The sequence below is a fragment of the Clytia hemisphaerica genome, unplaced genomic scaffold (assembly GCF_902728285.1).
Source record: "Clytia hemisphaerica strain Z4C2 unplaced genomic scaffold, Clytia hemisphaerica genome assembly, whole genome shotgun sequence".
Lineage (NCBI taxonomy): Eukaryota > Metazoa > Cnidaria > Hydrozoa > Leptothecata > Clytiidae > Clytia > Clytia hemisphaerica.
This window is the reverse complement of record NW_027104338.1, coordinates 1,049,046-1,076,631: the sequence shown is the minus strand read 5'-3', so window position 1 is coordinate 1,076,631 and position 27,586 is coordinate 1,049,046. Positions and strand designations below refer to the sequence as shown.

General features: G+C 35.6%; 4 protein-coding genes across 6 annotated transcripts; 3 read left to right on the top strand and 1 right to left on the bottom strand.

The window, feature by feature from the left end:
* Positions 1–44: 44 nt before the first annotated feature.
* LOC136817926 (PEST proteolytic signal-containing nuclear protein-like) lies at positions 45–6,546 on the top strand. 2 transcript variants are annotated; one of them, XM_067074269.1, is made up of 6 exons: positions 45–276; positions 4,531–4,769; positions 4,985–5,050; positions 5,393–5,470; positions 5,741–5,796; positions 6,088–6,546. In XM_067074269.1, exons 1-6 carry the CDS (start codon positions 183–185, stop codon positions 6,224–6,226), a joined length of 672 nt encoding a protein of 223 aa, XP_066930370.1. In that variant the 5' UTR covers positions 45–182; the 3' UTR covers positions 6,227–6,546. The 2 variants fall into 2 exon arrangements, with proteins under 2 accessions (XP_066930370.1, XP_066930369.1); XM_067074268.1 differs by having other exon boundaries at positions 4,531–4,778.
* A 55-nt stretch (positions 6,547–6,601) lies between these two features.
* On the bottom strand, positions 6,602–8,243 carry LOC136817925 (uncharacterized). Its single transcript, XM_067074267.1, has 2 exons — positions 8,083–8,243; positions 6,602–7,796 (listed from the first exon to the last, which is right to left on the bottom strand). Exons 1-2 carry the CDS (start codon positions 8,183–8,185, stop codon positions 6,916–6,918), a joined length of 984 nt encoding a protein of 327 aa, XP_066930368.1. The 5' UTR covers positions 8,186–8,243; the 3' UTR covers positions 6,602–6,915.
* A 2,852-nt stretch (positions 8,244–11,095) lies between these two features.
* On the top strand, positions 11,096–13,847 carry LOC136817924 (uncharacterized). Its single transcript, XM_067074266.1, has 4 exons — positions 11,096–11,519; positions 11,823–12,150; positions 12,387–12,585; positions 13,414–13,847. The coding sequence occupies exons 1-4, from the start codon at positions 11,511–11,513 to the stop codon at positions 13,649–13,651; spliced, it is 774 nt and encodes a 257-aa protein (XP_066930367.1). The 5' UTR covers positions 11,096–11,510; the 3' UTR covers positions 13,652–13,847.
* A 1,647-nt stretch (positions 13,848–15,494) lies between these two features.
* On the top strand, positions 15,495–27,381 carry LOC136817806 (uncharacterized). Of its 2 annotated transcripts, XM_067074126.1 has the most exons (9): positions 19,077–19,167; positions 19,597–19,754; positions 20,046–20,245; positions 20,940–21,074; positions 23,758–23,914; positions 24,790–24,874; positions 25,361–25,410; positions 26,472–26,720; positions 27,130–27,381. In XM_067074126.1, the coding sequence occupies exons 3-9, from the start codon at positions 20,111–20,113 to the stop codon at positions 27,210–27,212; spliced, it is 894 nt and encodes a 297-aa protein (XP_066930227.1). In that variant the 5' UTR covers positions 19,077–19,167; positions 19,597–19,754; positions 20,046–20,110; the 3' UTR covers positions 27,213–27,381. The 2 variants fall into 2 exon arrangements, 1 of the variants encoding a protein (XP_066930227.1); XR_010848155.1 differs by lacking the exons at positions 20,046–20,245; positions 20,940–21,074; positions 23,758–23,914; ... (2 more) ...; positions 26,472–26,720; positions 27,130–27,381 and adding exons at positions 15,495–15,700; positions 16,290–16,324; positions 16,647–16,708; ... (1 more) ...; positions 17,967–18,165; positions 18,553–18,702 and having other exon boundaries at positions 19,024–19,167; positions 19,597–19,748.
* The last annotated feature ends 205 nt before the right edge of the window (positions 27,382–27,586 follow it).

Here is a 27,586-nt window from a genome sequence, read left to right as displayed (position 1 = left end):
TTCACTATACCGTGAGGACAGGGTCTTAAAAATGCTAAAAGCCTGGACACACTAAACTACTCAAAAGGAAAACAAACTTCAAAACGAAAGTGGCCGAGTGACACAAAAATCTCAAAAAATATTTTCCATGTCTCAAACTTTGTCTTTTTACCTGTTACTGGTACCTTTTTGACAATACTAAAATGTCCTCAGATAGATACAGCAACGATTTAAATTCAAGAAGATACCATGAAGACAGGGGTAATCGGAACAGGAGCAGGAGTCGGAGCCGAGATCGTATGAAAACTTCACTTTTTATTTTTACTTTATTTTATTTCTTTTCATTTTAATAGTTATTTTCTTAACCCGGCGTAATCTATCGAATTTTTCGATTATCGAATTAATCGAAACTAATCGAAGCTAATCGAAGCCATTATATTTCGATTAGTCGAAATAATCGAAGCCTAATCGAACTAATTGAGATAAAGAAAACCTTGGAAAATTCGATTAATTCGATAAATTTGATTGGGCTTCGATTAGCTTCGATTATCACTCGATTAGTTTCGATTATCCTTCGATTAGTTTCGATTATCCTTGAATTAGTTTCGATTATCCTTCGATAAGCTTCGATAAGCTCTATTCCCCAATCTTCTTTTTTGGATTCATGTCCCATTCATGTTCAATGGATGGTCCGCTCAACGATGTGTAAAGCCTGAAGAACTAGATCTCTAGCTTTGCTGAAAATTGTGTCGAAGTTAGATAGGAAATCCTATCTAAGTCACGTGACATTATAATAGAATTTCAGCGCTTGACCAATCAGAAGCTTAGCCAATTTTCGGAAACAATAGCAGAAATACTTTATCCGATATGTATACTCACTTTTTCTTGCTTAACCTGAGAACAGATTGTAATTGTTTTCTGCCCACCACGCTGAAGCTCTAAAGGGATGGGAGAAAACAAACAATCTGACGACTTTGTTGGACGGATTCATGCGAGACCGCGTTCAAAACATCCTGGAAACTAGCGACACCGCTTCAAAATTTGTTTTGATTTTGCTGCAAAGGATTATGGGTAGATCATTTTTGATAGATTTGGCGGGTGAGAAATGGCTCAAATGGGGCGCCGTTTTTACAACGAGCACCTTGTTGTAAAACTTTCAAAGCGTTATGGCCAATGTCCACAGATGTATACTTCGCATCGTACCTTTAGAGCAAAGCGTGTCGATAGCGAAATTCACATCTGGAGCAGGTAATTTCTTGCTTGGAAGAGCTTGAAGCACGAGATTTAGCCCTTCGGGCTTTACAGAAATCTGTGGGTCCGCTCCTTTAGAGCTTTACCTATCAGGGGGGAGGGGGTCGGGCTCAAAATCGGTGAAACGATAAGGCATCCAGGATGACCGTCCGGCCATCACACGAACCATTCGGCCGTTTAACCGAAACGAGCAGCCGGCCGTCGAACCGAGCATCAGGCCGCCGTACCGAGCATCCGGCCGTCGAACTGAACCTCGGGCCATCGAACCAAGCACCTGGCCGCCGGAGCGTGCGGCCGCTAGCCCGCGGGGTCCACTTAAAGCTTTTTTATAGTTTTTATTTGCAATACGGTATTGCAAATCTGCTGCTGGTATTGATATTGATGATATAGATGTTTCTCATTTTTAAACTCCAAGTGCTCCAAGTAGTTTTTTTGTGAATTGGATTTTTAGTGTTTTTCTTAAAAAATGGCGACCTCGTCAAAGGTATTCCACTCCTATTCATTGCACGTATTGGCCTTAATATTACAGTCGAATTTTAATCGATAAGTCATTGCTATCAAGTAAAAGCTGTTGAGTATTGCTTCAACGGTCGTACTTAGCATAAATCTTCTGATTTCTGAATTGCCTTAAATTGCCACGGCACTCCTTTCCAATGCGAATCGTAGACTAGAAAGAAATAGAGAAAGATGTCACATTATAGCGTGCTTGACTATCACCACACATGAGTATGATTACTGTACGTGATTTGGAAATTTCCTCTAACAAATCGAGCTTCAGGCCCCAGTCATCCCTGAGTTGACGATAGGTTTTTATCCCAATTTAAAATCACCGAGGAACCAAATCGTGGAAAATTCTGTGGTTCACACATTCATCACATTTTTTCACGATCGGCTTACGACGGTTCACTTGTCAAGCGCCCTTTTAAAAATGAGTGATTTGCCGCCTGCTGAAACGCCTGCAGAAAAACAAGCCAAACCTAATCAGAACGAAGAGAAGCGCGGTGAATGTTCCGAATGTTATATATTATTTTCCATTGCGTCTTCGATGTTTTGTTCTCTTCGAGTCTAAAAAAAGAGAAAATATGATAAAGATCAAACATTAATCAAAGCTATCGAACACTTATTGAAGCTTATCGAAGATTATCGAATCTTAATCGAAACCTATCGAAAGTTAATCGAAGTTATCGAACATAATCGAATATATCGATAGCTAATCGAAGTAATCGAATGGTAATCGAACTAATTGAGAAAAACCTTGGAAAATTCGATTAATTCGATTACGGCTCGATAGTTTCGATTAATCGAAGCCTAATCGAAGTATTAATTTCGATTAGTTTCGATAAATTCGATTAAAAATCGAATTCGATTTTGTTCGATAGATTACGCCTGGTCTTAATCATAATAGACAGATAGATCATTTTCTAATAGCAAAAATATCATTACACATACATATTTCTGATCCTGGTCTGTCAAATAGACCTTTTTTCAAAGAGGACGTCCTGTTGAATAATTATGTAGTCCAGCCATAAAAACAATGATAGAGCCGTGCATAATTACTGTATCATGCATATTGTAATAATTATGCATGGTTTTATCATTGTTTTTCTGCTGGAGTACATAATTATTCAACAGGGTGGCCTCTTTGAAAAAAGGTCTATGGTCTTGTTTATCTCGACACCGCGACCGCGTGGATCTGCAAAATAATTAAAACAAACCTTTAAATAATGATATTCTTGGTATTATTCTCATCGAACAAGTTCACTTAGCATTCCAATTCTTTCAACTAAAAAAGCAACCAAATGAGAGAAGCAATTTTACACAACACATGAATTACACATGCAAGTTTTTGTTTTCATCATTAAAATTTTACAACTTTATTACCGTCAACTGCTCCAACTTGGGACTATCTGGCGCAACATGGGACGGCCATTCCACCATCATTTCACCAAACCTCCAAAGTCATTTGCTAAGTTATCAGTTGAGGAGTCCATCAGTGATTCTAACCTTCCTATCATTCCTATCTTTAAAGAAGGATGTCGAAATTAGAAGAGGGATGTTGATATTAGACCAATTTACGGTAGGCTTTTAAATCGAAATATGAAAAAAATCAGTAGTGCAACACACGCGAGTGTCTGGAATGAAGAAGACCAAATTAGGGGCAAACAATGGTGCGTTTGACGTCACTCGCGCAGCAAGTTACACACTCGCTATTTGTTAATCCCAATCTCCATTCGGCGTCCGGTCATTTTGAATGAAAACAAAAGTTAAAAAGGGCGCGCTATCAGTGAAAGTTATCATGACATACATTATGACAGAAAGTATTATTGATAAACTTGGTGGAGTTATCAAAACAAATTTGTTGTCAAAGAGATATAACAGTAAGTGAAAATACAGGCCAGATATCAACAAGTCCCATGTTGCGACCACCCAAGTTGGAGCAGTTGACGGTATATACACTTCAAGTCACATGATAAAAATAATTTGCATGCTTTAGTCGGCCTGGTTTCCCAATCCTTATTTATCACAAATACGCTCTAGGCGCTAAGAGACTACACACACAACGACTCCCTATTTTTCATTTCAAGCGCTGTGATGGCAGGGCCGCAGTATGGTTACATTAAATTCAAAATGAAACCAGGTTCTTTCTATTGTTTTCAGTTCACAGTAAAAAGGTCTACTCTGGGTCTACTAAAAATGTTGTTTTGATTTGGATATCTTTGTTGAAAGCATGCTATTTAGTTTTTAAGTGATGACTGCATCGTTAAAGTTTTCTTTTCAAACACAAAACTACGGTACACCAATGTCAAAAGAAAAATTGGAACCTATATGGAGTTCAGATCAGGCTTATCTTTTGTATGATAATACATAATCTCAGGACAGTCCCGTTTTTCTAATGGAATGACGAAATTTGACAAAATTAGGACTGAATTTCAAAAATCAGGTCCACTGTTAGAGATGGAAAATCTAGCTTCTTTAGTTTTGAAAAGAAAATGTGGCAAATAAACAGATGGGATTTCGAAATTTGCAAAAATAAGGCTAAATGCAAGAAATTGTTTGGCAAAAATTTCCAGTTGTAAAGAATTTTTCGATTTGGAACTTTTTGTTCTCTTTTTAATGTGACAGAAAATAGTTGGGATAATGTTTGCTTGCTTTTCTTAATGTGGATGGCAAAATTTGAAAAATAAAAATATGCCATGAAAATTTGTCTTCCAGATTTGAGTTACAACTAGTTCGACAGAAAGGCAAAATTTTTCTTTTTGATACTCTTTTATAGACCTTTCCCAGCTTTGCATTATTTAGGAGATTCTCACAGACATCGTGATGATAGGCATGATAGACGTAGAAGTTACGATAAAGATAGAGATAGGAATCGTGGTCGTGATGAGAGAAGAAGAGACAACAGACATGAACGTCGATATGAAGATGAGAAGAGAAGACATTTCACAGAATCAGAATCAAGGTCAATAAAGAAATCTGATGAATCCAAGGAACCTAACACAAGTTCTTCAAAGCCATTTTCATTTCAATTAAAACCGAAGGTAGAATGTGTATGTAATGATTTTTTTATTGATTCATCTTTGAAATGCTAATTGTTTGTAGAACTTAAGGATTGATTGATTGCTCAGCCTGGCTCACATGATTTAGGCTCTTTAGAATTCTGTACAAAAATACACCTCTTTTTCACATTTCTAAAGACTTGCTTATTCTTGGATATAAACATCCTTTAAATTCTCATATTTATATATTTTTATAGACGGAAGAAACAAAACAACAAACTTCTACTTCTAAATCTTTCACTGTACAGCTGGATACAAATAAGGTATTTATATAAAATTATAAGACATACCATTGTTATTTAAATAAATCAATGGTTAGAATGTTTACCGATTTTAGCATCCCTATCTATTCTATTGTGATTGAGTTGCAGGAGGCTCTGGAACCCATTATCGCAACCATAGATGCTTTGAGTCAGCACCTTGAACTGACTACCCAATTCCTCTCACATGGCATGGGTTGACCCGGAATCAAGGTTGATTTTCACTATACCACGACGCATTTAGTATCCCTGATAAGGAGCAACTTATACAAAAATTGATTCTAAGATTTATACTGTAAAGACCTTACAATCTTAGTCATTTGCAACTATATTCTTTTTCATCAGGTGAAAACGCAAAAGGATCTTCCTGTATTGCAAAAGCCGAAAGGAAACGTAGCATCTGTTTTCAATAATGACTCAGAGGTGAGTATCATTAACTATGGTCTATGCTAAGAATAAGCCCTGCCTCAAAACGCACAACAACCTTCTGATGGTACAAAGCTCAAAATAATCGATAACACATTGCTACATAATATACAATTTCACAATAAAATTAATTTAACGCCTTTGAGCAAAAAAAAGAGTAACTTTAAAAGAAAATACTATACTTAAGTGTGAGTCGAAGCTTGAAGTTTATTGAATTTAAATTTAATTATGAAATTTATTCCAATTCTTTATCATTTTTTTTTGAAGTCTGAAGAAGAAGAGATGCCACTGGAAGCTCGCATGAAAATGAGAAACGTTGGAAGGTTAGATAATTTGACTTTCACATGCACATGTCTTCCTAAAGTAAACTCTTTTAGGAGGGATAACCATGTCTAGCCTCTATTATCCCATCCTCGAGTGCTTATTTTAATCGCCAACTCTACTGAAAAAAGATAAACATGTATATGTAAAATCAACCACACAACGTTGTTTCAACGTTTATCTAACGTTCACAACGTCCATATAACGTTAGATGAACATTGAAACAACGTTGTGTGCCAGCTGGGTAGTACTCACCAGAGTAATGATTCTGAGGTATTTTTTTTATTCTTTAGGGATACCATTACATCGAGTGGTCCGAACTCTTTTGGCAAAGGAAAAGAAGGATTTACGAAAAACTCATTTAAGAATTTCGAATTATCGATGAAACCAAGGAACAGTTTTGAAAAGCAGATAGACTACCAAAAAGACTAAAAGTACACCGGAAGTACTATTCTTCGTCCTCAATTCAATATCAATGGTATGGCTAGATTACGAATTTTTATGGGTTTTATTTCGATATGAAGTCAGTATGAAAAAATTTTCCAAAACCTAGGGACAATTATTGGCAAATTTCCTTACTGCCCCGCTCAGGTTGCGCGCTTTTTAATACCAGTATTTTTAATTTTTATATAAATGATATTTATTTCATCACTATGTTAGATATATCAAGTATATTTTGTTCCTAATGAACCCAACTCAACACTAGAAATATATTTAGATACGGGGAAAATGCCCCAATAACAAAATTTCAATTTCTATCATGATATTTTCATTTTCATCTGAATCATTTTTAAATTTTTTACGTTATCGTTTAATGTCAATGATTCTTATACAAATCAATCTTCCAGCAAATAATATGTTAACAGTTGAGGATATATATTCATTCAACAGTTTAAACAATTTTAAAAGGTTTCTGGATGATCTGCAATGAAGCAGTTGCTACAACGAGAACTTAAAGGAGATAATAGATGAGTGTTATCTTAGTCTGTTAGTTTAATATTTCGATGTAGTGATCTTTATTCCTCACTTCGAGTGGATGGTTCTTTTTCATTCATGCTATATATAACTGATAGATGGTTCTGCTGCGATCTGGCACACAGATGATATCCAACTCTAAACCATTAATGTTTATCGTTGTCTTTTTTCTTGTCATCTTCATCTTTAGATCGCTCTTTCCAATTCGTTTTATTGATAGTGCCAGGGATTTTGACTTCAAAAACAGGGAAAACGCTTGTGATTGTGTTCAATAAGATCTTTGTGACTGTATCTTCAGCCGAGTCTTCAAATTCATCTAATTGTAACGTCGCCATCTTATTGGTTAAGAGGAAATAACCGAACACAATTTCTGGTAAATTTTGTACTTTGCCTCGTAAGAGGATAGGTTTATCTGGACTATTTTGTAAAGAATCCGCATGTTTCATCAAGTCAGTTGATGCAAAGAATTCAACATTCCAAAGTCCTCTCTCTTTAATATCTTTTTCATTAAATTCAATCTCATCATAGAAAGCTGAATTTTCGATGAAATTTCGATTATTGGTTGGAACTTTACCGTTTATACAAAACCACCAGAATGTGAATGCAGTATCTCCAAGGAAATTCCAATCTTTACCAAGAGAGCTGGCATTCTCAATAGTACCATCATTCCATAATGCAAAATTTGATCGAATGCTACCTCGCTTCTTCATACCATAATGCCGTAATGAGAATTTCTGTTTCAATAAAGGTGCCAACAATCGTCTGATTTTGTCCAGTTGAGCTTCCTCGAAGCCTCGGTATTTGACCCAACTTTGCGCCGGATAACCAAGATCTCCTGGTTGACTGAAATCTAATCTCATACTAGTAATTTCTTCCATAAATGCGAATGGGAAATCATGGTTGTTCTCGTCAAAATCTTCACCGCAACCTCTGATGAAGATTTTCCTGATTTCTGCTGGTTTTGGGATTTCACCTTTTAAACGTACTTTCAATAATTCTGGACGTAATTTGGTGCAGACTCCGTCACCTGTTTGATGAGAAAAAGTTTATCAGAAAATATTATGGGTTTTCAATACGAATTTTGATTGAGATTTGGGATGATCAGACTATAATTTGAATTGATGAATTGATTCAACTCTGGTTTGAAATGACTCAACTTTCTTTCTGATCGTAGCTGTGAAGGGCCTATGTGACCTGCTTGTGGCTTCGAAAACAAGTGCCATCTCTAATCAATTTCCATCTTTCTTCAGTTTAATTATGACCGTTTTAGCAAAAAGTGTGTAGGAAGATAATGTATACAGAATTGAGCATACCTGTTTCAGCAGACTTTGTACATTGAGAAATGAATAAAATCCCAAAAATTATTTTGGCACCAAAAATGAGATTTTTCAACATTTTGCCCATTTTTACTATCATTTCCAGCTCAAATTTCTATCTTGGTATTAAGATATTGTTACTTTTTAAATGTACATTTTTTTTCTGTTTTGGAAATTAGTTTATTGTTTTCAAATTAACTTTCAGTATATTTTCAAACGCATTCAACCTGAACAAACGCAAATTTTGAATGTTTGCTTCTTTTCCAGAAATACCACATAAATTTTTATTTCTTTTCACTAAACGTTTATTGCTGCAAGCAACGCTTCTTTTCTTTCAAAACTGACAAAATTATTTTTCACTTTCATCAACCTGAAGTCCTAGAAGTCCTCAAAAACAGCCCTTTTGGTTGTAGTATCTTTTGCACACCCTCTGTGTCACAGACCCTCTGGGACCCCAGCCTCACTGAAAAGTATGGCCAAAATTTCGTCCCCGGTGGACAAAACACCCTACAATTTCAGCCTGACTGGGAAATTGACGTTAATTTCATCCCCATTCGATATTCAATACAAAAAATTGCTATCAAAAACCATCCGCGCTAGATATTTTAAGTTTGGGAACAATAGAATTTCTATCCCCATTGGGATTTCGATAGAAATTTTTATCCCCACTGTGGGAAAAAGCTGCGAGACAGGGGTGTTTTGGCTCTGGCTCTGACTCTTTTCTGTTAGGTGAGGTCAGTTTAAACATACACATACCTTCTCATTCCAACAGGGCATTACTCGTAAAATAAGTACTTTCTCCATATTTCTTACCTCTCAAATTATAAGCACAAAAAACTGTGTCAGGTCTGAAGACATCGCAATCCGTAAAATCGGAAAGTTAATATAGGGTTTTCGGGTTTTTGGTTGATACTGGTTGATACAATATTTGCTTTCAAAAAATATAAGACATAAAAGCAACGTCATTCATTACTTTCTTTCCTAAGATCGTGTCATCTTAAAATCATGTCAACTAAACAAGCCAGCATCATTTCAGTCAATTTATGAAGGTCGTGGGAGTTGAAAAGAATCTGATCAATGTGATTGCAACATTTGTGAGAATTTTCTGGCTACTGACTTTGCTTTATTGTCATTTTGTTACAATTTGCAATTTCTCTCTTCTATTCTTGCATAAGAATGCACGTTATTTTTATAAGCTGCTATTGTTCTTTGACTGGGCTCTCATGAATACTAAACTTTTACCACCATTTTCTATTAACTAGGTCAATACTTTTTTTTTGATAACATTGATCTGATTGGAAAATCAACATGGCCGTAATTTTTCTTCATTGTGAATTGACCCTAAATTCGTAACTCAACTTTTTTGATTTACTACAAGAATTTCCTGGTTTTCCCAATTTTATTTTATTTTTTAATTTCGTGTTGTTGATTTTTGATTTACAAGGTTTCCTGGATTTCCCAATTTTATTATATGTTTAAAATTTCGTGTTGTTGAGGCTAAGTTTGGCTATTTTCACGAAGAGGAACCAATACAATAAAACATTAATTTAGCTAATAAAATAACGTAGTTATAAAGACAATTTGAAGTACTATTAGTGTCAAAAGCAAAATATTTGCTGAATATATTGTATATTTTTAGTGTTGTTGTCTTTGGAAGTCCCCCAGTTACGCTATCCTGTCTGTATCTCGGTTGAACGTGCCATGGACGTAATATGGACATCCTATTTGGGAATGAAATTCTTTAACAATGAATACGTGTGTTTAATTTGACTGTTTATTATAGGCTTAATAATTTTTGTTGTTTGTTTTCTGTCGTGTTGTGTTTATAAGTCTCTCTCCTTTTGTTTGGTAAGGGAAAAATCATATGTTGTTTCTAAAGCTTGAACTTCGTCTTGCGATGGTTCTATAAATTCATACAGTAGTCAATGATGGTCTTTGTGCTGGTAAATGGTTTCTTGGTATGGGCAACTAATGAATGAATGAATGAATGAATGAATATTTTGGAAAAATGAACACTGAAATTGTTATGTGAAGCCAATCAAACGTTGTGAACATATGTGAATTTGCCATGAATGTTGTTGAATTCTAACTTTTCGTGATCTTTGTTAATGTTTTGTGCTTCTTTTCTACTTTTCAATCTAATCTGAACTGGCTTTGACCAAAACGTGATGTTTATGATACTATCAAATCCAGTACTTAAATCGGTTTAAATTCCTAAGTAAATACAATATTCTAGAACGAGCAGACTTATTGTTTAAGGTCTATTTTGTGATGTGATGACAAAATTTGATCTGTTTTTCTCACAATGTTAAACGTAGTATCACGCTTTTATATTTTTGGTCTGTAAAATTGTTTTCATTCTCTAAAAGCTATATTAAGGTTAGCCGACAATCAGTGACAAAATACTTGGCACAAAAGGGAAATTCACCGGGAAGTTTTGAAACCACAATCGATTTGTAAGTGCCATAATAAAGTAGGTTCAAAGGGTAAAGTTTTAACTCTGAGTTTTAACGCTAGACTTAGGACCTTAGGATCTGAGGATTCAAAAGCTCAAAAATGGTCCAGTAGGGCTTAAAATATAGCCTAGAAACCAATAAATCCCTCCCAGATCCGAAATAATCGATGAAATCAAGTTGAAGGCCTGAAATTGACATTTTCGAATAATGGTAAATTAGCCAAAAAGTGCCAATATGTTATGGCACTGATTGTAGTTCTGGCCAAAAGTCAGTCCCCTTTTAAGGTATGTATGTCAACTATACTCGCAGGTATGAAACGTGATGAAAATCTTTTTCCAGTCAGGCGACTGTCTGACGCAACACAGTGCAATACGAAGCACCCAAAAATCATTATCAAGTATCATTTTTCATAGTAAAGTCAAATATAAAACTATCAGTGAAATAAGTATTGTAAATAACAAGGAAAACGTGGGAGACAGCCCCACATTTTAATTAATTCGAGAACCGTTATAGATCACCCAGCCGGCACAAAACAATGTCCATTTGACGTTCATAACGTCCAAATAACGTTACTTGAATGCTGAAACAACGTTGTGTGCCAGCTGGGCAAGTTTGATGATGAGAAACTAGTGAATCTATGTTTGTTTTGAGTTAATCCTTAAATGGAGACACCTTATCCTTCTAATTCCACTTGCCTATAAAAGTATCATATTTGTGAATGACTTTTAAATACCTTCTACATGTGATGCCTTTTATACACATTTTAGACCTACTGAGTGTTAAGGGTGGTTGTTCGTTGGACAATAACTGTGTGGTGCGAAATCTTTTGAATAGTCAGCCAGAATTAGACAATTTGGCGTTGACTTTCCATAAAATACCTTCATTTTTACATTCTTACTTTATGCTTGCATTTTTTATAGATTAAGAATTTAATTTCCTTCCGAAATTCTTGTTAACCCAATATATAATATGGCTCAGGTAAGCATATTGACAAGATTTTTTTGAGGTCTTCGATCCAACATTTTATTCCAATTATTTTATTCTGTAGCATGTTGTTAACCACAAACTGGACTAATTGATACTAGTAGTGACCTCTTTTCTAAATAAGGACTTAAAAAAGTATTTTTGTCATTGCCTAGTCAGATTTACTAGACTACAGAGGTGCCTGATTGAGTATGACTTTTATTGCTTTATTGTCAAACCAAAGCTGTTCCATAGGTTATGTATTATAACAATGCCTTATGAACTTTATAATGGTTTCACTTCCTTTATTGTTTCCAGGTGATATTGATGTTACTCATTCTCTCATCTTCCATTGCAATTCTGGTGAATGCGTTCCCAGCACAAGTTTTACGTCGTCAACGGCAACGTCATCATCTACAATACCTAAGTAACCATTATGGATGCGGTTGGCCTAAACTTGAAAGATTTATTTCCAAGCTCAGTCTTGTTTCTAAAGCTTTCGGACGAACTAAATGGGCAGTGTGTCCGAAAAGTTCGACAGAAGAAGAATGGAAACTAGTTAATGATTTGGTTGACTTAAAGAAAGTTGGACTTCAAGATTATTTGGAACAAAGACAGAAATGTAGAAATAGATTCTCAAATTCAGGTAAATGAAAACCTTTAGACGTGGGAAACTTTGGAAAAACAAACTCTCAAACATATTGCGTATTACAGACCTGTCTCATTTAAAGTCTTTTAAGAAATTTTCAGGTGATTGAGACAATCACAATATCAAAAATTTAGATGTCAATGGTCAATTTAGATGTCCATCATAATATGTTCAGACGATAGTTTCAGAATTTAATGTTTGCGGTTTTCATTCCAAAATATATTTTGTTTTAGCATCTTTGCAACAAACGATTGAACCTGAGGAAGAAGAAGAAGAGAGAATAAGTGAAATTGATGACTTACAAAGAAATTTCCCATTTGGAACTGTTGTCAAATTACGTGGTGATAAATGTAATTCTAAAGGATCCTTATCAGCCAATAATACGCTAACATTATGTAATCACTGTGAATATGACGTAACCCTTCCCGAAAGGTAAGTCTATGGACTATGTTATACCTGCTTTTTGGAAAATCCAAGCGATATATTCCTGGCCCTTCAACGACCAGCAAACTAGCCTTCTTAACAGCCCAAGAACGAATATTCCCTTTTAGTTTTCAAAATACCCTCTTAAAAAACATAAAGTACATTACTATCAGTTTGGTTTACACTATTTTGACCAATACTCCCACAATTTGACACTTCACGGTGAGAAAGCTCAGAAAGGGTGCTTCTGGTACATCCCTGTGTCACAAACCCGGTGGGATCCTGTTTCTAGTGGATAATCGGGCTAAAATTTTGCTCCTGTTGGAAAATATACCTAACAAGTTCAGCCCACTTGGAAATTGACTCTTTTTCACCCCATTGGAAAGTCAATGTAGAAAATTGCACCCCTTTCTCACAGACCTGGTAGGATTTTTTCTGCCAGTGGGGGTAAAAATGACAGGCTGAAACTCAGTGGGGATCTATATTCCCATATTTTTTATGGCTCTGGATTTCAATTCTTTTGTTTTCAAGTCAGAAAATTCAGTGGGAATGGGAAAAATAGTATAATATTTTGCAGTGAGGATTGGTTTATTTGATTTTTTTCAGAGGGGACAAAAATTGGAGAATAATTTTCCAACGGGGACGATAATTTTCCAACGGGAACGATATTTTGGACAATGTTTCAAGTGGGAAGGGGTCCCAGTGGGTCTGTAAGAAGGGGGTGTCTAATAAAGAACTTCATCCTCGCCGTGGGAAAATGTTCCACTGGGCTGTGAGACAGGAGTGTTCTAGTAGAAAGATGGACATTTTGGTTACTTTTTCCTTATATCTCTATAGTTATTTTCCAAGAGAGCACATCCACTTGACATGCCATAACAAAGGTGATTATTCCTGTTTGACTGGATCTGGTGTTTGTGTTATGAACAACCAACCAACAATGGTTTTACATGATGAACATAACGTCGGTATGGATCAGTTATCTCGTTGGAGAATTGATAGAATCACGTTTACAAAATCATGTTCTTGCCAAATCATACGAGGTGATCCTCTAGAGGGGATCATTGGTAAAGATTAATGCATTTAATAATACACTCTATCAACCTAACACGGCAAGGGTATTGGGGTCTAGTTAACAGGGTCGAATGAAATAAATTCTGCTATCACAATTTCAAGGTTTACCTAAGTATCACAATTGACTCTCACTAATTTAGGCTCCTAAGGGGAATCTTATATGTTCGAATTACAGAGAGATTCGAACTATAGAAAGTATATTGAGAGGGCTTCTCCTTGACGGATACTGGTAATATGTATTTGAATTATAGAAAGATTCGAATTATAGAAGTTCGAATAATAGAAGTTCGAATAAGCGAGAGTTTACTGTAGTATAATTTATGCCAAATATTTGCTGTGATTTGCCATAGAATTTTGAACGATTTTGTGCCGGAAGTAATTGGCAATATTTAAAACTGTTGAACACAGTCTTCTTTCATTCAACTTAAGCTTCAAGGGTTGATAAAGTGTATTGTCTCTTGATTTAGGAAGATATTGTTCTAGAGATTTCTAAGAAGCGTCTTCCTTATCCGACCTGTGTAAATTATTTTTTATTCCTATATATTTTTTCTCGTTTTCTTAATTTATAATATATTTCTTTGTATTTTAGATTTTCAGTTTTTTGAAATTCTTATTTGGCTGGATCAAATAAAATTTCTAACTTGTATGTTTGAATAAATTTTCCTCAAACTCCCCTGTCCCCTGTCCCAGAATCTTGGAACAAAGAGTTATATCCTAAGCCCTGACCCAAAAATTGAAGTTTCTTTAAAAAAAATGTGCAAGCGATGAGAATTTGACCTATATTATTTTCTACATAAAAATCTCTTGCCTGGATACTGCGATTACACAAAATAGAACGCTTGTGAGAAGTAAAGTTTTTGGGCGGAGACAAGAAAAAGGGGCGTCACAGACATCGGATGGGAGGGATCTTTACTAATGTCGAAAGCAAACAATCGAAATTTTCATATATAGTCTTCAAATTTACCAAGATTTCTGAGGGCAAACAATTTTCGATGCAAATATTTTACCAATTAATTTCTTCTCTTCGGGTAGAGGCGTTGTGCTGAAACGGTCACTGTCCTTACTGTCATGTAAATTGAATGAATTCGATTCCCACAGAGGCAGGGGTAAGGGATCATACTAATGCATTTTCCAACACTAATGCCTCTTAACACATAAAAACACATACCTAAAATGTGGGTGACATACTCTACTATTGAGAAGTCCTGTACAATCTAATGAGTTCAGACCTAAACTTCCATCCAAAAAGCTACCAATAGGATAAAGTCACCGGGACCAGGTTCTTTCGAGCGAAAAAGGTATATATTATCCAAATATCATGATTTAGACTTTCAAAAGGCATTTTCCTCAGAAAAATTAACGAGGTTTGGGTTTTTCATGTACATTTAGTCCCAGATATCGACATTTTTCTAATCGAACAGAAATAGAAGGTTTTTCTCAATTTGTTTTGGGCTTGTTTCATATTAAAGTCACGGTATTTTCAAGCATTAAACATCATGCTATTCTGGATGAACATTTTAGGTTTTTTTCAAGTCTGAATCCTATTGACAAATCTATAATAATTGAATAAAAATATTTAGGATAAAACTATTTTTTGATTGTAGAGTTTTGGGTGTTCTATCTAATATATTTGACTTTGTAAACAGGAAATTGATTTACAATAAATCAAGCTTGTCCTTCACAGCTGAATTCTGAATTCTCATTAAAATCAGTTTAATCTGCAAAAACTTTTGGTCATGAAATATTAAATTTTCTTCGGAAAAACTCTTTTTTTCTCAATGAAATTTAAGTTAGCTTTCCTCTTCCAAGCTCAATGAATATTGATAGTTTCTTTTCTTTCGAAGTTTCTTTCTAAAGCTAATGGCTTGAATAATAGCTTGAATAAAGCTTGAATAATATAAAGGGCTTCACCTAACAGCTAGAACGCACAAAGACGAAGATCAAACACTCCGCAATCCTCAAACTTACAATATGACACCTAGTGGCTTTTTCATGCATCAGTTAACCGCATATCTGAAAATGTTGGGTCCTTCGGTCAAACTTTTTATGTTAGGTAAGTACTGTTGAAATTATAACGAAACTCTTCTTAAACTGTTGCCATGGTGACATGTATGTCCTGATTTTCCAACGTATGTGATTGACCATGGAACTAAAGCTGAATGATGTAACGAGGATTTGATCTCTAACTACACAATGATCATCTTGAAAATTAAGTCCCCACTGTTATTCTGCAAATATAATACCTCTTGGGCTTGAATTGTTTTAAAGCCTCCCGGGGGGGGGGGGTACTTAGGCAAAAATAGGTGCTGGGTATGTGCGGACGGTAAGGGTCGGGTTTTTCACCTTTCAAAGTCTCTCTAAGGGTTACAAAAATCAGGAAATTTCAAAGTAGTCTCTCTAATGGTGGGAAATTTTTGAAAATCAGAGAAAATTTTTCGAAAAAGTCTCTCTAAGGGTCACTTTTTCACTAAAATTTGATCTCTCTAAGGGTCGGTTTTCGGAGGTCCCGTCCGCACATACCCCTCATTCACCAACCTTAGTACCCCTCCCCCCGGGAAAGCCTCATATTGTTCTTATAAAATTGTTCTTTTAAAAAAAGAGATCAGCAAAACATTCTCTGTAAATCTGTGTTTTCTTTTCAGTTGTTTTGCCAGCCATTGCAAGTGCAGTATCACAGGTAAAAATTTAGTTTTCATTAGTCCCCCCTGTGGTTTGCGTGATGTCACGATTGGGTTCTTTTCTGGTGTGATGGTGTGATCAATTATTTCAAAAGATGATATTTAATTGATAAGAGAATTCTTTTGGTAAGATTGCGTGATGAGAGAATATTAAAGCGTGACGGCGTTATAGGAATTTATTATTACGTCATGGCGTGGTCAGGAACTCCGTTGGGGTACCTCTGGGGTGCAGCAACCTGTGTAATAGAAAAATAGACTTAACTTTTAGAAGACCAGATACACACTTGACATTATCTTTACAATTTTTTTTTTCAATTTTAGATTAAATTAGGGAGTGACTTGTATATAGAGTACCGGAAAACAAAAGAGCTCTTTCCATTGAGGTATATTTTCATTTCTTCGAATTCAAGGTTGATGAAGGCGTATTTAAGGCTAAAGCTCCACTAAATATTAAACATAACCCCCGAGGAAGCGGGTACTAGGTTTGCGATGTCACAGGTATGTCCAAACCAAGAATCGAAAATCGACCCTTTGAGAGGGGAAAGATTGGCGTTTTTGGGACCCTTAGAGAGAACACCTTAGAGAGAACCTTAGAAAAACACCTTTCTCTTTGAGAGAGGAAATTTCAATTTTCGTGAATTTTAGTCCCTTACGTCACAGACTCATCTTGCTTTTTTAATGGTTTCTGTGCCCCTTTGAGAGACTTCGAGGGTGTGAAAAAGGGGTCCTTATGGCTCGCAAATACCCAGCACCAATTTTTCCTAAGTACCCCCCCCCCCCCCACCCCGGAACATAACCTACTAAACAATCAAACCAAATCACACTTCACTAAAGTTGAGGATTGATATAAGGAAACATTAATCTCAAAATAGGACAGTCTCAACTTTGAATATCAACATTAAGAAGATGAAAGACATTGAATTGACACTGAAGGATGTTCACGTTCGCTTCACAAGCTCAGATGAAACGGAACTCACTGAAATAACTCTAAACGGTGCAACTCATGTTAGACCTAAGGTAAGTTTGTGCAACAAAACGGTTCATTATCTTTTTAATCAATCGAAGTGAATAATTTAGACATAGAAACAGTTTTAAAAGCAAAAAAAACAAGCATTCTTAACTGTAGTACAGTGGAGACTGGAACCTCTATAACCCGAATACCTGGACAAGTTTTCTCGTCCGATCAATTAACAAGCTTTGTAAACCTTACTCCATGACTCAAAATTTCTATATCTCGAACAAATTCGTGTGCGAGTTATGGAGACTTTACTGTATATTTAAGATAACTTAATAACTTCATCTTGGGTTCTTTGTACAAACCAAGATGTAAATAGCGGAAACATCAAAATAAGAAAATAATTTACAGCTTTGATATCAGTGCATTTGGCCAATAAATAGATTCAAATATGGCAAACAAAAGCCGTAGAGCTGGTTATTATTTCTTTCCTGGTTCAAGATTCCAGTAATTTTTCCTGGATATTTCTGATTGACACTGGTGGCTGACTGCGTTTCTATCTGAAATTCATTCTCCAATCAGCCGCAGAGTCTTGATCTTTTCCTATACATACCTAGTTACCAGTGGTAAAAGAAATCACTTCTTCGACGGCAATTGTATCTTCGAAAAAATTTTATAATTTCTAGAAAATGGAAAATTATCTTCTGACATCAATATTCGACACCGATCTTTTGACAATCAGCCTTCAAATCAAAATTGATGGAAACCATACATTACCCCCTGGATACCATGTACAAAATATTCTTTTACAATTGGAGTACGATAAAACTGGAGATCAATTTCGGACAAATTTTGAGCCGATTTTTTTACCAATAATCGATGAAGGTAAATGAATAAAGTCTCTATGGACCTGTACAAGTGAGTTTCAATCCGAAACTAGTGAGGAATCTTTAAACTTTCCTCGGACAAGAAAAGTATAATTAATGCCTTAAAGTTTGCGCCGCATTTCAGATGATGGATCGGATCAAACACTTTCTTTGTTTTCCTACTTTACATTTTCAAATTTTGGCAGTAAATCTTTTTCCAATACAGCATTTGTATGAAAACCACGCGGGCTACGCAACTTATGTAGGAAATAGGTGGCTACAAATCCTATATTGGAAATTCGACTCCATCTCTCGGCCATATTTTATTGGCTTTTCTTCTTGTGGGTAAGATACTATTCACCACTCTCGATTTTTATCATTTAATATTTCTCTATTTCAAAACAAGCGTGTCGTAAAACCATCGATGTCGACGAACAATTACTCAAAGCGAGTCACGTGACAGCTTCATCGTATTATCCGAAACACTCCACCGGAGAACTTCAGTTCACAAAAGAGCGGTTGGTGTGCTTCGAAGAATCAAGGAGAACATATACAGGTTATTGAATATATATTTGAAAGCGTTATAACATCCCCGTGTCACAGACCCGCTGGTACTCCGGCCCCACTGGGAAAATGAGTTTGATTACATCCCCATTTGAAATTCAAGGTAAAAGATTGCACTTCATACTCATCCCTACTTGATTTTTCAACGATATAAGAGATCGAGATTTCGATAGATTTTTCATCCACACAGTGAAAAAGTCTCACCAGCACTGTTCAAAAATCAACAGTTCCAGCGAAAAAATCCTTAATAAATCATATAGTATAAAGGCTATATTTTTGGTTTTACTTTAATTTGAAAATCTTTCCAATGTAGATGTTATTCATGCATCCAATTCAACTGACTTCAATCTCAACATCAGGCCGTAACCGTAAACCTTACTGGATCACAGAATACACATTAGAATATCTCACCAAGGAATATCAGTGGATGCAATATCGAGAGAATGGTCAGATCAAGGTTAAAAACTTGTACACAGCTTTTAGTACTTAAAACGTACACCCAGGAGGATAGTAGGTTTGTGAGATAACGGGATGTCCGAAATTAGACCCTTTAGAATGAATTTCGAAATTTTGCCCCTTTTTTGGCGACCCTTTGAGTGACTACTTTGATAAATTTTCTAAATTCAATCCAAATTATTCTGGATTTATGACCCTGTTGGGGAGACAGTTCCTAAAGCAAGTATATAATCACGTCCATCGATAAAATCAAAAAATGATGCAGATGCTCTGGATACGACACTGATCTCAATCGCCAAATGTTTTCAGTATTATAATCCACTCCTTACCAAACCCTTTAATCAAACTTTAACGAAGAAACTCTAAAGTAAAGACGCATTTCTGTTTCCATTAATCAATTGTTATTTATATTGGTCGAATCGACATTTAGGTATTTAAAGGCGAAGAAAATTTCCCTAACGATGATAAACAAAACTGGGTGAAACCGTCGTTTAAAAGTGATTGGAATACGAATATGGCCGAAGAAAAATAATGGCAAATTGGTCTGTGCAAGAATTCTTTTGAAAGGATGCGTATTGAGCCAAAAAGGTAGGAAATTCAAATTGTATGTTGCCGTTTTGAGCAAATATGCAAGAGGATAAAAAAATATCATTTTTTGTCCGTTTTGTTTGGATCGAGTTTAGGGTGGTAAATTGAATAATAAAGTGGCACGCGCCTGACCGCGCGACTACGGTCGAAAAAGGTGTATTTGTTGTGATAATGTCTCGTAGTACAACCAAAAGAACTATATTTGTGTGTGGGCTTTGTTTGCCATTCATTTCAATATTGAATATATTGTCTATAACGCATAGTTAGTGATCTGGATTTGTTCACGTTTAGACACGTGTTTCAAAGCGATTGGTCTCGCTAACCCAACAGTAGTACCAGATGAATCTTTTACGGATATGTTTGGTAAAGGAAACAACACCACACCATGGCAAGGTAGATTAAACTTTGACGTGCCAAATGCACCAAATTTTGGCTGGCATGTGATGAAAGAACGGAATTTTTTGCAGATTGATCTTGGCACACTATATAAGGTGAATATGATCAAATTTATGATATTCATTACGTAATATCCCGGGGGGGGGGTACTAGGGCAAAATGGGTTACGGGGATGCTCCGCTGGTCAGGGTACCTTTTTTAACCTCCACGAGTCCCAGGTAGGGTCGCAAAAACACCAAAATATAAAAATTAGTCCCTCGTAGGGTGCCTATTTTTTAGATGATTTGGGGAAAAAGTAGAAAATTTGAGAAAATTTTGGAATTTCAGTCCCATTCAGGGTCACTTTTTCGCAAATTTCGAGTCCCACGTAGGGTCCATTTTTCGAAACTCAGCGGAGTACCCCCGTCGGTCGACAAGGGTAGTACCCCCCCCGGGCGTAATATTCTTTACAGAAACAAGTTAGAAAAATTGTTTTAAATTGCCACTACCGGCAATAACCGGGGTGTTTCCGTAGAAAAAAAGACGCCACTTGGTTTTATACATTTTTTCGCTTTATAGTATTTTTCAGGTCTTAGTCTTAGCAAACTGTAAAAATTACGGATTACGTGTGGTTCAGGCTAGTTTACTTGATGAAGAATAACTAGTTTTTGCGGATAAAAAAATTATTATTATAATTTTATATACCTTTTGTCAAACTCAGTGTTGATCTAGTCTAGATTGAAAAGCCAAACAGACAATAATTCTAATGACGTTTTAAAAGATTCTTTTCCCCTTTTTTTCCATTCAAAGGTCAATGCGATTGTAATCCAAGGAGCATCTCATGCTTTATTGTCCAGCCAAAGGGTGTTGGATTATTCTGTGAAATACAGTAATGACTTGGAAACTTGGTTCGATGTTATGAATGAGAAGAATGAAGCTAAAAAGGTATAGGATCTCAAAATAATCAATAGAATCACCCTTACTTCATTGTCCCTGTTCAAATTTTCAAATTCTCTGAAAGTTTTTAAAAATTTGATGAAACCATTTGTGATATTGGCTGAAATGAGAATTGGTACAAAAAGGGAAGTTCCTAGCTCAAAAAGCAAAAAAGCTTATTTTCTTCCTTCATTTTCGCTCTTGCATTTCCCTAAAAAATGTTTGAATTATTTTCCCCAGAAATTATAGTACTCCAAAATACCTTTTCAACGGTTTAAAATGTGTTAGGAATGAGGCAATTGCAAGCAAAAGTAAAAAAGATCAGTACACATTAAGGAGGCCCCCCCAACGGTTGGCGTGATGGCGTGATTGAGGGTTTTTCGTGGCGTGATGGCGTGAAATTTTGAAAAAAACGGCGTGATGGCGTGAAAATGAAGTGCCGGCGTGATCGTGAAATCGAGTTTTTTTAGGCGTGACGGCGTGAAATTTGCAGTTCAGCGTGATCGTGAAAATTATATTTATCAGTTGAATCGTTTTTCTATGTCCATTTTAGAGGGTTTAAATTTCAAAATTTTCTTGGTCGGCCCCAACTATGGTGGGCCTCCTATATATCTCATTTTTAAGACATAAACGAAACGGTGCAAACAGTTCTATTAATCTGCCATTTATCCTTGTAACTTCCGATTGTTTTTAGCAGTTGCTAGCTAGTCTTCAAAATAAAGTCGAATGCTACGAGAGGGTCGAAAATTGAAGATTTTTCCCTTCAGCGCAAACCATGGTTGTGCTTCCTCCGTAACTAACATTTTCCTATCTTTCTTAGATGCTTATTCTTATAGATGCATCAAAGATATCAGGTCCTTTATTTCAGGAAAATATACATTTGTAGCAAAAGCCTTAAACAGAAAGAAGCAACAGGTTTATTATGAGGTGTAATTTTAAGCAGATTGATAAAAGGAATCCTGTGATGTTTAAACCATATTTTGGAAAAAAGAGAGTAAATGAGGGCGATTTTAGCCAAACTAAATTAAAAATTTCTCTCGTCGGCGCTAACCATGATTGCGCCTCCTCGTTCCCCTTTTGAAACTATTCACGCTAATTCACAATTAATGCCCATGGTTCCGTCAACGGGGGATCAGGGAGCATGGCCCCTCATGTTGCGGAAAGAGTTACATCGGATCACCCAAAGTACCTTCATGTTTTTATTTTATTTTCTTATCTCTGATCCTGTCTTTCTCTTTTCTGACTGTCTGAGTTTCTGAGTTTCTGAGACTTATTTTCTCATTTCTGCCTGAGTTTTCATACCTGTCAATCATTTGTCCATCAATTTCGACCAACCTAATTTTCGACCCGAGCGGGATTCGAACCACCACCAAAGAGAGACCTTCAGATTTGAAAGCCAGCGCTCTATCCATTGAGCCATAGCCGCACATCAAATCCACACAATTCATAACATATTATACCGAACTGGCAAAAGACGGGGGTAATGTTATTATAATATGGGTAAAAGTACCCCTTTTTTAAACCTGACTGAAATTCGAGCCGTTACTAGCAACCCTGCGGGGCCCAAGGCGCCGAGTATGCACCCGGCACAGTGACAAGCCGTTACTAGCAACCCTGACCCTACCTAACTGTTAGTTAATCAATTCCAAACAACAAAACCCCCGGAAAGGTGACTATCAGCGATCCGTGGATAAAAAAATAAAAAAATGAAAAATAAAAAAATGAAGGTAACTTTGGGTGATCCGATATAACTCTCTCCTCATGTTGCTTGTACTTTTAAAAGATTTCCATTATTTTTAAATGAATTCTTTTTCAAATTGAATTGAAATTGCACTTTGAACCCTTCCAAATTCAAAAATTTCCTCCGTTACCCAACCATGGTGGGCTTCGTCAATTTACTCAAATATACCTCAGCCCTAGAATTATATACATAAGTCAAGATAACGTCATTTTTCCTACACTCGAAAAAACTGAAATTTGTTACCTAATTTGTTACCCCTGTGTATTACTAAAAATAGAGAAACAGAGGTCAAATTTCTTTCAGATTTTTTGGCTGTTTCCGATAGGAAAAATGATATAACCTTGACTTACGCGTATGAGAATGCCGAAAAACTAATTGACGACCACCTATTTGTGGGTAAAAATTAAGTTTATATAACAAAAATATGAGTGTGAAAACTAAATTTTCTAGGCGTAATGGCGTGAAATCGAAAAAAATTGGCGTGATCGTGAAAATCAAAATTTTTCAGGCGTGATGGCGTGAAATCGAAAAAACATTTGCGTGATGGCGTGAATTTTGGGTCCAAGAGAATGGACTAGTTAAATAGAATGATATAATCTGCTCGAGCTTAACATATATTCCAGAGGGCTTGACTTTAAAGTACAAAATTTCAATGTAGTATAGCACTCTAAGGTCCCGAATAATAGGGTCTGAATAAAAGGGGGGGGGGGTCCGAAATTTTTGCAAAATATAATAAACGGGAGGGTCTGAATAAATGGGGGGGCTGAAAATATTTAAAACTTTCCTTTTACCTAACGTTCGAAATATATTAAGCCTGATTTACACTTCAACTCAAAAACAAATAAACTGGAGAATTAATAAACGGGGGAGGGGGGGTTCTAATAAGAACCTTTAGAGTAGTTAAAATTTGAAAGAGCTCTGCAACAGTTTAAAGCTAAAAGTTTATCAAAGATCTTTCCAGGGCCTGAAAACGGACAACTCTCACGATCTGCTGATCTCACCACCAACAAAATCATTGGCAGAAGTTTCCGGTTGATCCCATCGGACGAATCACAAAATGGAATTATGAGGGTAGAAATGTATGGATGTATTGCTGAAAACACACTTGGTGAGTTTCAGTACCACTCAAATCAAAATCATGGATTGGCTCTGCAACGAGAACTCTTCTAATGTTTTCTCAACAACAACAAAATAACCAGGCAATAAGTCAATCGAATCGCTCGATTCCGAGCTAATCGAATTCAATCGAATAGTATCGAAGACATGAATATTTACAGCTCGATCAGATTGGTTAGTTTAACGCTTATTGTTTGATTGTGTTTGATAGAATTCGATGTTCCGATTATTAATATCGATTCGATATGGTCCGCTTGACATTGCCTGGTAAAGAAAATTTTTCTCTCGGGATCTTACCTCTAAAGAAAGAAAGCTGTTTTTTAATCGAGCGCAATCCACGGCAATCTTTAGAGTAATGTTTAAAAATCGGGGAAACCAAAAGTTTATTTTTGTAATAAGTACAGTACTGTTTCTTAAAACGGCCCCATTTTTGAGTCAATAAAGCCCATATGTGTACTATTTGCTTGAGTAGGGCGAAACTCTGGTGGAGGCTCGTAGTGATTCTGACGTGCAAATCAAAAAAAAAAAATTTTTTTTTGATAAGAATAATTCAAAATTGGGAATTTTTTTGTTTGATTTTAGATCCCTCAAAATCCCACTTCATCCCGCTTTAGATCCCTCAAAATCGGAATCGACTTAATTCCCGATTGGAAAAGGCTAGAGTTCTCAAATTTTCACTGGATATTTGTTTTTATCTTCCTTATCGGATAAAATAAGATCCTGTCGTTAATCATCGTCAATTTTTCTCTACGACCAAAAGTAGACATCTTTTTAATCCGATAAATCCGATTACAGATCGCCGTGATCTTGACACATTGTATTTACACATTCAGTTTTAACTAAAGCTGGTTATTATTTTCCCTATAGGAGATCAAGAGAATCCTAAGATCCGTTCTTTACTTATCAACAGAGACTCTGGTGTCATTTACCTTTGTCAACGCAACGATAACAGGTCAGTATGTTGTTAATCTCAAAACAGATCATCCATTCCACGCACGACACTCTCTGCGCTGGGATATGGCAAATCTGGTCTGGTTTTTCCACCAAACATTTAAAACCAAACATTCAAAACCGCGTTGCGTTTTGTTTGAAAAGAAAGCGAAAGCGCCTGGGTTAATGTTTACATAGCGGCGCTTGATTTTGGTGCGATAATTCAGCTACTGTAATCACTTGGCTTAAACCTCATTAATATTCATCCCTAATCTGGATGGATAAGATCAAAGTGGTACACAAAACTGGGAAGAGTGAATATGTACCAGCGCGATGCACGCGCGTTTCCCAGATGGTACACAATGTTGTTTCAATGTTAATCTAACGTTATTCAGACATTGCGAACACTAGAAAAACGTTGAAACAAAGTTGCGTAGCATGTACCTTAAAATCTTGACCTTTCTCTTTATTTCACAGGGGCTTATACCTTGATCAACTTCTTTTTCAGAACAAGTTGCTTCACTTCAAGTATATCCTCGCAATACAGATCATGGAAAGGTATGTATGGAACTAAAGTCTATTCACGATAAGTGTGCACTCTTTTTTCATTTACCTATAACTTTTGAAGGAATTCTTCAATCTTTATAAATTTGGTATCCTTGGAAAGATATTAGTGAGTGAAACAATTTGAAATAAAAAAGTCTTTAAAAAAATTCTAAAAACGAAGATGAAAATGAAGAAGAAAAAAATGAAGATCTTGTAGAAAAGTGCTATAACTTTCATTTTCACTGGAGAGACTCTTTGATCTTAGGAGATCATCACTGTGAAGAAATTTCATTAAAATATTTATTCAATATAAAGTTATGATACAAAGTTAATAAGTGATTGACCCCAAAAAACAGCAAAAAACTGCAGAAAACAGCGTTTTTAGACGTCAATCAGCTTATAACTTTGTTTGATATCTTTTGACTGAATGATTATTTTTGAGAATTTTTTTCACAGTGATGACGTTCGATGATTAAGGATTCACTTCAGTGAAAATGATAGTTATAGCACTTTTCTACAAGATCTTCATTTTTTTCTTCTTCATTTTCATCTTCGTTTTTAGAATTTTTTTAAAGACTTTTTTATTTCAAATTGTTACACTCACTAATATCTTTCCAATGATACCAAATTTATAAAGAACGAAGAATTCCTTCAAAAGTTATAGGTAAAAGAAAAAAGAGTGCACACTTATCGTGAATAGACTTTAACATAGTTGAATTTATTTATTTTTATTTTACTTGACAATATATTTCGATACTTTTGTATCATTATCAGGTCTAAAAAATAAATAAAAGATAAAAGTTAAAAACAGTAAAACTGCTTGCTAAAAAACTTCAGTATTTACACGTCAAGTACTCTCTATATCAACTCAACTCAAAGAATGAGCTCAAATTTTCAAACGCCAGTCGTAAGAATTCAAAACTGGCATGTGATAATTGATCCAATCTTTAAAAAGCCAATAATAAAATCCAATTATTAAAAATGTCAACAACAATTGAAATTTTTGACACAGTCATCTACAGTAACAAACTACTATGCATGTAATTAAAACTAAAAGTTAATTGTTGTTTTAGCTTTACCAAAGTTCATTGTTAGTGTCACCAGTTATGACAGACAAGAGAGCTATTTTGGTGAAACTTTGACAGGAAGCCTTGCCATCAAAAGAAACTCAAGCCAGATTTGGCGTGACATCACAGATCAAACCTTGGACCAAGACAAAAGTGACGACGATGTGACTTATGCATTTTTGATCAAATCAGTTCTCCCAGCTATTATTCTTAATGAAAATGAATGGAGCATTGGAAAAGGATATTCTGCTGCAGGTTAGTTTTTGTCGGAATTCATTTTATCATTTCGAGTTTATGAGCGTCGTTCATTCGAGCTCGTGCTCTTTAAACCCTTCACCCTTTATCCCAGTACAAACATCATCGACGTTTCTATTTGGGATGTTATTTGTTGAGTTTTATCCCTGGTATTGTTCAAGTTAAGCTCATGTTTTTAAAACTCCTCATTTTTTATTGGTGACCTAGTAGTTTAAAAAAGTGGAACATCAAAAGATAGAGCTTGAAAATACCTTTCCAACGAACACAAACATGACCTATTTTGCTTCAGCTAAAGTGAAGAAAATTACATTTAAAATTAAGCACATTTGCTTTGAAAAAATATCCTCAATAACCTTTATTTTCCCCATAGTCCTAAAGGAGTTGAACAATACCAAAAATTTCTCTACAGTTTCAGGGCATGGCTTTTACACACGATACCAAAATGATGAAGAATGGAAACTTGTGGTCAAATGGTCTTGTTGTGGTGATTGAAAAACTTCCAATAAATGAATGTTCTCTTTATAAGAATGAATAAGTTGGCAACTTTATGCATGTGTACTTGTAACGAAATAAATATAAGCTAGACAGTGTTTAATACAGATAATGTATAATTTATGGACTACGTATAATTAAAGTAAATGACTTTCAAACTTTCGTCGAATTCGAATAGCTTTCTTGTTTACAAAATCATTAAGAATACACCCATGTGTCACAGATCTGGTAGATTCCCATCCCCACTGATTAAAGTAGCGAAAAAATCGTTCCCTGTGGAAAAATTGCCCTGAGTTTTCAACTTTCATTGGAAATAGAATGGAAAGAGTTGCATGGGTGTTACACAAAAGTTCCATCAGGGCATTGAGCCAGAG

What these genes read in the sequence shown, in the direction of transcription:
- LOC136817926 (XM_067074268.1), top strand. Translation starts at nt 183, where the DNA reads ATGTCCTCAGATAGATACAGCAACGATTTAAATTCAAGAAGATACCAT. An exon ending in CAGGAGTCGGAGCCGAGATC is followed by an intron (nt 277 to 4,530) that starts GTATGAAAACTT and finishes TGCATTATTTAG; the next exon opens with GAGATTCTCACAGACATCGT. An exon ending in AAAATGAGAAACGTTGGAAG is followed by an intron (nt 5,797 to 6,087) that starts GTTAGATAATTT and finishes TTTATTCTTTAG; the next exon opens with GGATACCATTACATCGAGTG.
- LOC136817925 (XM_067074267.1), bottom strand. Translation starts at nt 8,185, where the DNA reads ATGATAGTAAAAATGGGCAAAATGTTGAAAAATCTCATTTTTGGTGCC. An exon ending in TACAAAGTCTGCTGAAACAG is followed by an intron (nt 7,797 to 8,082) that starts GTATGCTCAATT and finishes CTCATCAAACAG; the next exon opens with GTGACGGAGTCTGCACCAAA.
- LOC136817924 (XM_067074266.1), top strand. An exon ending in AAATAGATTCTCAAATTCAG is followed by an intron (nt 12,151 to 12,386) that starts GTAAATGAAAAC and finishes ATTTTGTTTTAG; the next exon opens with CATCTTTGCAACAAACGATT. An exon ending in GACGTAACCCTTCCCGAAAG is followed by an intron (nt 12,586 to 13,413) that starts GTAAGTCTATGG and finishes ATATCTCTATAG; the next exon opens with TTATTTTCCAAGAGAGCACA.
- LOC136817806 (XM_067074126.1), top strand. Translation starts at nt 20,111, where the DNA reads ATGTTTGGTAAAGGAAACAACACCACACCATGGCAAGGTAGATTAAAC. An exon ending in AGAAGAATGAAGCTAAAAAG is followed by an intron (nt 21,075 to 23,757) that starts GTATAGGATCTC and finishes AGTTTATCAAAG; the next exon opens with ATCTTTCCAGGGCCTGAAAA. An exon ending in GCAATACAGATCATGGAAAG is followed by an intron (nt 25,411 to 26,471) that starts GTATGTATGGAA and finishes TTGTTGTTTTAG; the next exon opens with CTTTACCAAAGTTCATTGTT.